Here is a 10774-nt window from a genome sequence, read left to right as displayed (position 1 = left end):
ACAGTTTGGAAGATTTGGGGGATTTTTTCATAAAACAAGACTGGTGCATGAATTGTATCTCAATTCTGAATGTGAGTGAAAGAAAAATATGTTAATACTACTACTGCTAAAAATGCTTTACAAGCCCTGCATTCAAAATTAAGTAAAACTACAAAAGGATTCACATCAAAATGCAATTAATGTTCCACAAGTTAAACTACTAGGCCTAATGGTTTTTGCAGAATGGCCCAATTCAGAATTATAGATATCATATAATTTTTTTCTAGTTATTGATGCATACATGTGCTCATCCCTTTCATGTTGCAGCTGTTAAAGATAGAGTTCAGTTTAATTACTTTGAACCAGCGCCATATAGATATATAGATAGACAGTCTATATGGCGCTGCTTTGAACGAGTTCGGTCTCTCCCTTATCCCCCAGCCCTCCCTTTTCTAGCTTCACTAGGTAGGTTTCGTAATTTCGACACTTGTGAAAGTACTTGAAGGCACCCATTTGCGCTCATAGTTTGGTTCAGTCAGTGCTCCCAATACATTTCTTTTAAAGACAAGCTAGATTGTATTCAATGATTAGTGACTTAGAATTCGTACAGGTATTGTCACGGCTACGTCCTGAATATTTCACGTACGTACTAAAAAGTGCGCGGCATAACTGAAAAGTTGAAAGACAAGAGGCTTAGAGTCAGACATACAGTAAATGCTCTTGAGAAATGGAATCATCGTTAACAGTTAACGGGACTACAGACAGCTCTGATGGTAACGTTATTCCGACTTTTTTGCGGCCGTCCTTGGTTAAAGTTAAATACATCTCTCAACAACAAGCAGCTGTGGCGTTTGGCTCATAGGCATAGGCACACAGGCATGAAATGAAATGAAATTCACATGAATAAACTACGTACTGTAGATCGAAAATGCTACTAGCGAAATGCTAAAGCTAACCAGTTACTAGCTAATGTAGCGGTCGCACAGAAGGCAACTTGGAAGAACACAATGACAGTGTTCGGAAAATAAGAGCCGTATTACCGTGGTTATAATAACTATTTGTATAGTTTTAACTATGATATGTTTTGTAGGGTAAAGGTTTATAGCCTACTGTATGACAACCAAAGGAAAGCTTAATGTCTTCATTTACACTTGAAGTGAGTTTGTGTCAAACGCTGACTCACGTCTTTATATTTCCCTCATGCAGTGGTGTAAAGCAACTAATTACATTTAGTACTGTACTTAAGTATATCATTGTACATTTCTCTACCTGAGTATTAACATTTATTTAATTTTTAATTAACTACATGGGTGAAATATTGTACTTTTTACTCCACTACATTTATTTGACACTAGTTAGTAGTTACTTTTACATAATTACAACATGATAAAACTCTTTTATGTATTTTATTGGTAAAAACAGAATACTATAATAGTTGATAATATTTCGACACTAATGCATTATAAGCTTATAAGTCTTTTTATTTTTAAAACTTACAGTAAAGTAAATTTACCTGATAATACATTTGTACTTTAACTTAAGTTACATTTTGAACTCAAGGCTTTTACTTTTATTTTACAGTAGTATTGCAAATTTTACTTAAGGATCTGAGTACTTTTCTCACCTCTGCCCTGATGTGTGTTTACAGCAGGTGCCTGCCATGCTGGCGTGATGAATAGTTCTCTGACAAATCTGGACTCAAGAGAAAACCCCCATGTGTACACTGAGGGCCATTGTTCCCCAGGGGCCCCTCCACATGTCAGTGTTCCTGCAGGGGCTCCTTATCCTTACCAGCACACGATCCAGCCAGAAATTGTGGACCCTCTCACCTTAAGGTATGATGTTCATTCATTTTAAAATGTTCCAAAGTGACTTAACCGCCATACTGTTGCACAGTCGACCTTACCATGTGAAGTAAAAAAAAAACCTTAAGGAATAGAATGAGTCTTTTACCCAGAAATTAGTGAGCACTTACAGGCATGAATGGCTGCCTTTTTGGCAAGGCAGCCATTAGCCGCGTTCACACTGGAGTACTTTTCCCACTTTAGTTCCGATATAGTTCCGAAATGTCGCGTTCACACCAATAAGAGCCGGAACTAAAATTACTTCATGAGAACCTCTTTACCCCCTTTTCCGTCCCTGCTAGAGAGCAGGGACTCTCATGCGGCTCTCTTGTGAGAAAAGAGCTATATTTCTGATTGGCTGGGCGGATTGCAAACCACGCCCCGTAAAACTCAAAAAAAGTGTTGTGAAGCCACCATTTTATTATCCTGGCATTAGCATTATTATCATTAGCATTAGCCCAGCGCAGAAACGCAGAGAGACTAAAGAGGTTTCTCAATACTCAAATTTCCCCTCCTCGACTCCTATCCCCGACTCCTCTCCTCGAGACTTGGTGCCGCCCACAGGAGATGCGAGCGGAGGACTGAGGAGGGGAACCGAGGAGAGAGGAGTGGAAGCAGCAGGCGGTTAGAGAAATGAGAACTCCTCTCCTCTGAGCGGTCATTTTAAAGAGACGTCCATTAATGATGACATGAGGCACAGCAGCACTCTGATGGACAGATGTGTTCATGACGACTTACATATTTACTTTTAATTCATTGACAGTCCGGTATAATGAGACAATAACAGGCTACAGATGCGGACATATACACACACTAGGCTTGGGCGGTATGACGGTATTACGGTATACCAGGGTATTTCGAAATACCGTCGGTATGATTTTCAATACCGTGACGTCACAGACTGTGCGCCAAATCACAGATGCGTTTCATTCTATTACACTGACACTGAGTTTTGACAGGGACGACATTGGTTGTAATGCACAGCACGCGCCAGCAGAGGGCAGGGGAGGGCAGTCCGTCTTTCCCGCTCTCAGAGCTCAGCACAGAGCTGAGCTGAGCAAGATGGCGGCAGCATTTGCCGGCCCCGAACTCGGACAACTAGTAAAAAAGAAAAATGCCTCTGCGCCTGTTTGGGACTATTTTGGGTTTACTCGTCGCCAGTGACTTCATCCAGCACAACGAGAGACAGAGGCACTTCTTTGGGAATGTTTAAGACGGGGTGAGTGAGTGTTGACATTTTGTAATCCTATGCAACTGGTTGATGGTTTTGTAGTCGAGGTCGGACGGTTTTAAAAACGAAAGCATTTACGTGCTAAACATTCACGCGAGTAATCCAATGAATCAAATGGAAATAAGGTTTTTAACACATGCACGGAATAATATTGCCAAACTAGTTAGTGAATATAGGAAACTTTATTCAATAAGTCAAGTATTTACTCCCGGAAAATGTTTATGTATGATGAAATATTGTTAACTTAGCTCACTATGGAAACAACGTCGGACATCTACAAACGCGTCCTGTATCCGATCTCAAAATGTGCCATTTGCACAATGTGTCATGTATGCAGCCCTTGTTTTGCACTTGCGCGCACGTTGCGGCACTTTGCGAGCGTCTACCGGCTCGGGCTGCATTTTACACCGAACATATAATATACCGTTTGAAACATCTATTTGCCGCCGAACGCCACCTCACTCAAGTCGACCCAAGTCATACCGTCAGTGGCGGCTGGTGGAAAAAACTTTTGGTGGGGCTGTTGATATAGTGAGTAAAAATATTTTTTGGGGAAAAATTACCCCTTAAATTGGGACTGATACCGTCATATACCGTATACCACGGTATGATGTCAGCAGGGTATGACGGTATGAAAAAAATGATACCGCCCCTGTTTAACAGACACACACACATATATTTATTATATAAATATATAGGCAGTGCATGACATTAAGGATTTTGGGAGATGGCCCTATGGGCCATCTAAGCTAATTTACAGATGGCCCTGAGCCCAATAGAGATTGCCCTGAAAAATGCGCGCGGACGCAATGGCAACAAGGGTTTGGGGGGCCTCGCCCTAGAACATTTAGATTTGTCCAGGTCTTACTGTAGATGCTTTCTGGTGCATTCTCTAGACTGAATTATAAGATAAACCACCACAATATTATATTGTACAATTTCAATTTTATTCTTCATTTCACTTGTTTGTTTGCTCTTGTTTGCTCGCTTGCATACCCTGTATAGCTATAAGAAATACTTAAGTTGTTGGTCAAGACACTTTCCATCTGATGAAGGCAAATGCCTTCCCAGATGTAAAAAAGTAGAAAACATTATATTCAGTTATAACTGCCAAAACAAACATTATTTACACTATTATGGCCCCTGTTAAAAATGTTTGTAATGTTATCTACTGTAAGTTGGTCGAATGAATGCTTCCTCATCCGGAAGCTGACCGAGCAGACCCGAGCGGCAGTCGAGAGGAGCCGAGCATCCGCGAAGCACACAACAGAGTTCCCGTTAGCCGGCAAATCTAAATCTCTTCGGTCAAAATAATTTCCCTTTAGCGCAATACCGCTTCAGTTGCGCCACTTATGTGACAGACAAGAAGAGTATGTGACAGACAAGAATAGTCAATTCTAATGTCTAACACTTAATGTGGAGAAAGAGATGTCCTGTCTGGGTTGATTGTGCATTGATCTGTTGGCAATGCCTCGGGGTTCCGGTGGGCATGTAAACAAATGCATAATGCTGCGCTATACTTTGTGGCCTCACCCGGTTGCATAGCGACATTTATTGTTTAGGTGTCTTTTAATAAGCAGGTAGTCATATCATTAGCTAGAACTAGCTGGATCTGATCGATATGGACATAAACGCGAGTGAAGTCTAATCTGACGGGAGAGAGAGATCAGCTGCTGCTGACGAGTCGACACGCAGCTCTGCATGATCACATGCAGCGGTGAGCGGACAAAACACACACTTCAGGTTAGAATATCACTCGTAGCTATTTGAATTACCTCTCAAACTACCGTAACTAGTTATGGATATGTTTAGTTTTACTGTCGGGTCACTCATTACTGGATCCGCAAGCTGCATGATACTGGTATAATAGATTGCCCGATCGGGCAACCAGCAGGTGAGGCTTCATTGCCCGAGCTAAATACTAGATGGCCCCGGGCAGTCCTTAATGTCGAGCCCTGTAGGCTACAATTTCAGAATTAAACGAGTATGAGAGCACTCTCATAATAACGTAACACAATCAGAGACTGGATATATCTCCCCCACCTCTCTCTGGTCGCCAAAAGTTGTACAAGTATTAAAAGTAAGCATCAGACACCAAACCAACTGAGACCCGTCTATCCGCCGCATCTACGCACTGTACAACACACACCTACACACTGTACCACACACACACCTACACACTGTACCACACACACACCTACACAATGTACAACACACACACCTACACACTGTACCACACACACACCTACACACTGTACCACACACACACCTACACACTGTACAACACACACACCTACACACTGTACCACACACACACCTACACACTGTACCACAGACACACCTACACACTGTACAACACACACACCTACACACTGTACCACACACACACCTGCACACTGTACCACACACACCTACTGCTCCTAAAGCATATAATCAGGCTACAGCCGTTGTCTATTTTATTATGTGAAGCACTAAATGGTCTTAGAAAAATGTTGACTCTTTGTTTGTAGATATAAACTACAGCATACAAATACAGAAAGTAATGTAGGCCTGTTATACTGAGTGATATATATTTTACACACTGCTCTGCTTTCTGCACGGACCTCACAGCTGTTCTCACTGTAAACATTGCATCGCGATGAAAGCAGTTACTAAAATAATATCCAGGGGATGCATGCAGAGCTGTCATTGGCTGAGATAAGTCCGGCCGTGCGTCACGCCTCCACCGTTCCCAGAAATCCATCCGTGGAGGATGCATCAGTGTCTCCTCGGTTAGAGCTCCTCCAGAGAGCCTCCTCGATGCTCGATGCTCGGTCCTCGAAATGCATTTAGAGAAATGAGATGTCCTTCAAAATGGCGCGCTGAAATTAGTTTCCGGGTCACTACCAGAGGACCGAGGAGTCGAGGAGGGGAAATTTGAGTATTGAGAAACCTCTTAACTTATGGCAACACAAAATAAAACATGGGAGCGGTGGAGATGAGGAGGTGTCGGCGTTCTGACGATTTACTCGGAAGGCTTCAGTAGAAGCTGCTGGGAGTCCCAGCAGCTTCTACTGAAGCCAGTCCCCAACTCCGGGGACTTCCGGCCGGGGATTTTGGGCGGCAGTATACGCCGTGAAGTTGTTTGCAGCCTGCCATTAAACCCAAAGCAGAAGAAGAAGAAGTGAAGTCAGCGGCTTCATTTGCCTAATCCACCCAATCCACCCCCAGGGACTTATTCCGGTGTGAACGCGATCTGTACTTAGTTCATCAGAACTCTTTAGTTCTGATGAACTAAGTTCTCATGAACCTTTGTGGGGAAAGTACTGCGGTGTGAAAGCGCCTATAGCTAAATAACTTCCTGTTCATCTTACAATGATGTGTCATCCTGCAGAACTCTATACCAACTGCATAATTGATTGACATTTAAACCTAAAATGATGTATAGTTGATCTGGTCTAAGATTAACACCTTTATTACAGGTTTCACTGTACATGTCAGTCCGCTCAGTGCCAGCTGTCTTACCCAGACTACCTCCTGGATTCCCAGTCCAGTCAGTATCAGCTCCTCCCTGGGTACGTCCTCTTCAAGTTACAGGTGGTGCTCTACTGAGGCATGTTGGAGTCCCTTTACTAAAAATGTCACACAAAGAAAAATTCTCTAACAAATGACAAAAAACGTTGAAACCACAACTATCCTAACCTTTGCACCATCTGGTGGCGATACTAAGAATGACACAGGGCTCTGCTTTGAGCGGGCCTGATATACAGGATGCAGGACTTTCACTGGGATTGTTTCATTTGCTGTCAGAATCATTTCAAAAGTGTTATTATCACATAGACATTCTACACATAGTTAGGATTACTTCTACAAACGTAGTCAAAATCAGGTAAATGAACATAGTATATGTTTCAGTATTCAAATGATACCAGGGTTACGGGGCAGCATGGATTCAAGGATATCTTCTCATGCTTGACGGTGTACAGATCTCTGTGAGAGGAAAACATGTTTGAAATGTTCAAGTGACTAAAGTGTTGGTTTCCAGCCCTGTGCCTGCAGCCAGCAGCTCTCACGGCTCACTGCCTGCTCCATGGTTCACTAATGAACCCGTCCTCTGCAGCATGATGCCGGTTTGTATTCACAATCAGTTAACCTTTTCTTTTTTTAAGTTACACCTAATTATCATAATCCTTATTTGTTTTGATGTGTTGGAGTGTGATTTGTGTTTGTTTAGGGAGACATACACAACATCTGTGTGCCTCATGCCATGGACCAGCAGCAGTTTCAGGAGGGACTGGCTGAATATACACAGCCTGTAAGTGAAACAGATGCACTTTTCAATCCCATCAGCATGAACATGAATAGATCCCTTGTAGTTTCATTTAACTTTCCATAGGGAAACACAACTAGCCTGGGTATGCATGCATGTCTTAAATATAACGTACATTAAATACGCCTACATGTTGGACTAGAGTTGTAAATTGAGAAGAAAACATAAACATGCTTTTTACCAGGCTCAGCAGCTGGTCACTGACCCAAAAAAAAGCACACAAGCTTCATTGTCCCAAAAACACTATTCATGGACTCCTCGTGACACAACCACAGAGAAGTGTTGAAAACAAAGCCCCCCCTTTGCCCCCTGATCTCCATCAAACAGACCTGAATGATGAAAAAAGGATGATAATACAAGGAATCTATTTAGCTGATTCTGTTCAAAAGGAGGGAGCACTACCTTAACCATAGCAGAATGCATTTGTTTCAGAGAGATACATGTATTTCCCTACATTCAGTTTTTTTAGCTTAGTTTTGATAAACGATTCAGCAGTAATCAGAATCCCTTTCTGAGTCCCACGGAGGGGAAATGTGTGTGGTGACAGCAGGAAAAGAGCCACAGACAGCTTAATGTTACACAAAAAATATGTGAAATGCATTAAAAAAAAAGTACTAAGTTATGATATGATAAAAAATATATAATACAAAATAAAAAGTTACATAATTTAAAAAAATGCACATCCTGTAACAGTTCTTAGGATTTAGCAGCCAGGTATATATTACACAGTTATTAACGGCATCTAGATATTGCACATAGGTGGTTGGTATATAACAGCAAAGGGTGATATAGTCTGTGTTGTGGTGTGTGTGTGTGTGTGTGTGTGTGTGTGTGTGTGTGTGTGTGTGTGTGTGTGTGTGTGTGTGTGTGTGTGTGTGTGTGTGTGTGTGTGTGTGTGTGTGTGTGTGTGTGTGTGTGTGTGTGTGTGTGTGTGTGTGTGTGTGTGTGTGTGTGTGTGTGTGTGTGTGTGTGTGTGTGTGTGTGTGTGTGTGTGTGTGTGTGTGTGTGTGTGTGTGTGGGGGGGGGTCAACTAGGGGCTGTGCTGGTAGTATAGTCTGACCGCTGCAGGGACGAAGGACCTGCGGTATCTCTCCGTGAGACAGCGGGGGTGCAGCAGCCTATCGCTGAAGGAGCTGCACAAGAAAGACGGGGTGTCCTGGAGGGACGTAGTCAGTATGCAAATAATAGTTTCCATATCAGTTAACTTGCACATTCTTTTGAACAATTAATAGTTGGATCTATAAAATCTCAGAAAATCTTTCCCAATATCCTTCTCCTTATGTCCAAGGTTACCTTTTCAAATGTTTTGCTTCATTCAATCTACAGTCCAAAACCCAAAGAAAGTCATGTTTCTATCAGACAGGCGTGTCACTTGCTTCATCAATGAATCATGTTGTTTACAATGATGTTTACAATCTGGAAGCAGTACATTTCATCTAAACTATCTCAACACAACTAGCCGCTGATTGATTTCAGGTGAACTGATCCATAATCATCCAACTGTGTGTGTAGGTGGTGTGTAACGTGAGTGATGGACAGATGGTGCTGGGGAACCCCAGTGAGCCGGTGTATCTCACACTGAGTTCTGCCCCAACACACAGAGAAGAAGGTGAGCACACTCAGGCTACATGTTAGCTCTATGCCAGCTATGAGAAGAACAGAGGAGAAAAGTCCTGCCAGATATTAGTACATTCCCCTTATACGTTGGCCTGAAAGGAAGACAAGAAGAGGCTGGGATGACGGTCGAACTGGTGTGTGTTCATTTATAATGTATATAATGTTCGTGTTAAGTGTTTAAAACTTACCACACACAGATAGTTTTGTCACCACTGCTAAGCTAAAGTCGTATAATGTTTGCTGTGATGACATTTAGTATCTAATTTAGTCACTGTATTTATGACGGCTTCAGACATCTAAGTGGGGTATTTACTGATATATTTTATATTTTGTGGAACAAAACATTACAATCTCTTCAGCTTGTGCTAACCACAGACCTTATTTCAGGTTACAAACCAAAAACACATTAAAAAAACATTGAATTTGAGACATGGGAGGCGGAAGGGATAAAAAGCTCAATCTTTTTAGGACTCATTCCCGCACCACTCCAATCATTTGCTGATATAAAATGGCTTAACCAAAGTGTAAGCTTCTGCAAGTTATTTGCATGTGTTCATTCATTGTTCTAGTAACATTGTTTTTTGCTGTGTGTTCATCAGACGTGAGTGTGGTCCGGACTACAAGGCAGGTAGGAAACAATGAAGAAATCCTCTTTCTCTGCGGGGCTTTTGCAGACTCCAGTACATTGACCCCAGCTCCATCTTCACCATTGCTGCGTGATACATTCATTGATTGATCCTTTATTCATTTCCTATCATGTATTCAATCATTCATTCAAATTCAGCCTGCGCTCTACCATCAGGCAGCCTATACCCTGTCTGGTCAGACCTCCAACATGCAGCCTCAAGCCCCCCCAGCACAGTAAGAACCATCAGCAGCAGACTCAAAAGACGCAGCAGAGCGCCTTGCAAGTGGGCAGCCTTCATATGTGAAATGGATTTCATTGGTGACAGGACCATAACTTCCTTGTGAAGTTCTCAAACAACTACAGGATCATTCACAATATGATACCAAACAATGTGATATACTTTTTGTCAGCTCATGTCTGAAACTTTTCTTGCATCTCAGCAGCTCCATTTGTAACTTTGTAAAATTATAAAATAACATAAGAATCACTGAAGACAATATGTTCAAGACCCTTCAAAGTAGATGTTTACCTCTGCATTTCATTTTAGGATTGATTGGGGCTTCATTCTAACCGTATTCAATCATGGGACCTTATCTTATGTATAGGTTTGTTTAATATACATTTAGAAAATATGTGCCCGTCCAACTATTTGAGAAAAAAATAGATGACCCAAAATGACATCCCTAAAAGCTTTGCAAACTAACTCTGTTATCTATGAAGGATAATATAAAGGCTCTGGCATTATGTATACATTGTACTTCATATTGGAAAGTAAAGCACCTGCAGGCCAACCTATGGATATCCAGAGAGTGTATGTTCAGTACGGGCGCTCTGGAGTTACACATTGAGTGTTATTTGTTGTGGACCTGAAATAGCCAGGTACATTCTCTCCCTTTGCTCTGCAGGACTGCTGGAGCTGTGTGTGAGCTGAGGTCCAGGAAACCCTGCCACTGCACCAAATCCCAGTGCCTCAAACTGTGAGCATGCCAGCGTGTCACTTCCTTCTTTAGGGAGTGGTGAAGGGGTGACAACTTTGGGTTTTGGAATATATCAGAAAATAAGATGTTTGGAAAACGTTAGGCTACTAACTACATCACAGTCAGATGACTTCACATCACCATATTTGACTCACATTTTTATGCCTTTATTGTTCTTTCAAATGATAT

General features: G+C 42.0%; 1 protein-coding gene across 6 annotated transcripts in view; it reads left to right on the top strand.

Moving 5' to 3' along the window:
- The first annotated feature begins 487 nt into the window (after window positions 1-487).
- Window positions 488-10774, top strand: part of tesmin (testis expressed metallothionein like protein) — a 17744-nt gene continuing 7457 nt past the window's right edge. Inside the window, exons 1-9 of one of the 6 annotated variants that reach the window (XM_079684204.1) lie at window positions 488-621; window positions 1628-1814; window positions 6516-6608; window positions 7079-7163; window positions 7268-7348; window positions 8876-8972; window positions 9580-9608; window positions 9765-9841; window positions 10514-10585. In XM_079684204.1, coding sequence (XP_079540330.1) covers window positions 1651-1814; window positions 6516-6608; window positions 7079-7163; window positions 7268-7348; window positions 8876-8972; window positions 9580-9608; window positions 9765-9841; window positions 10514-10585 — 698 coding nt within the window. In that variant the 5' untranslated portion in view covers window positions 488-621; window positions 1628-1650. Of the gene's footprint in view, window positions 753-991; window positions 1136-1627; window positions 1815-6515; window positions 6609-7078; window positions 7164-7267; window positions 7349-8875; window positions 8973-9579; window positions 9609-9764; window positions 9842-10513; window positions 10586-10774 lie in introns of those variants that run through there. The other 5 variants (XM_079684202.1, XM_079684203.1, XM_079684201.1 and 2 more) reach the window with 5 other exon arrangements.

Source organism: Notothenia rossii (genome assembly GCF_949606895.1).
Source record: "Notothenia rossii genome assembly, chromosome: 5".
NCBI classification, from domain to species: domain Eukaryota; kingdom Metazoa; phylum Chordata; class Actinopteri; order Perciformes; family Nototheniidae; genus Notothenia; species Notothenia rossii.
This window is presented reverse-complemented; position numbering and strand designations above follow the sequence as displayed.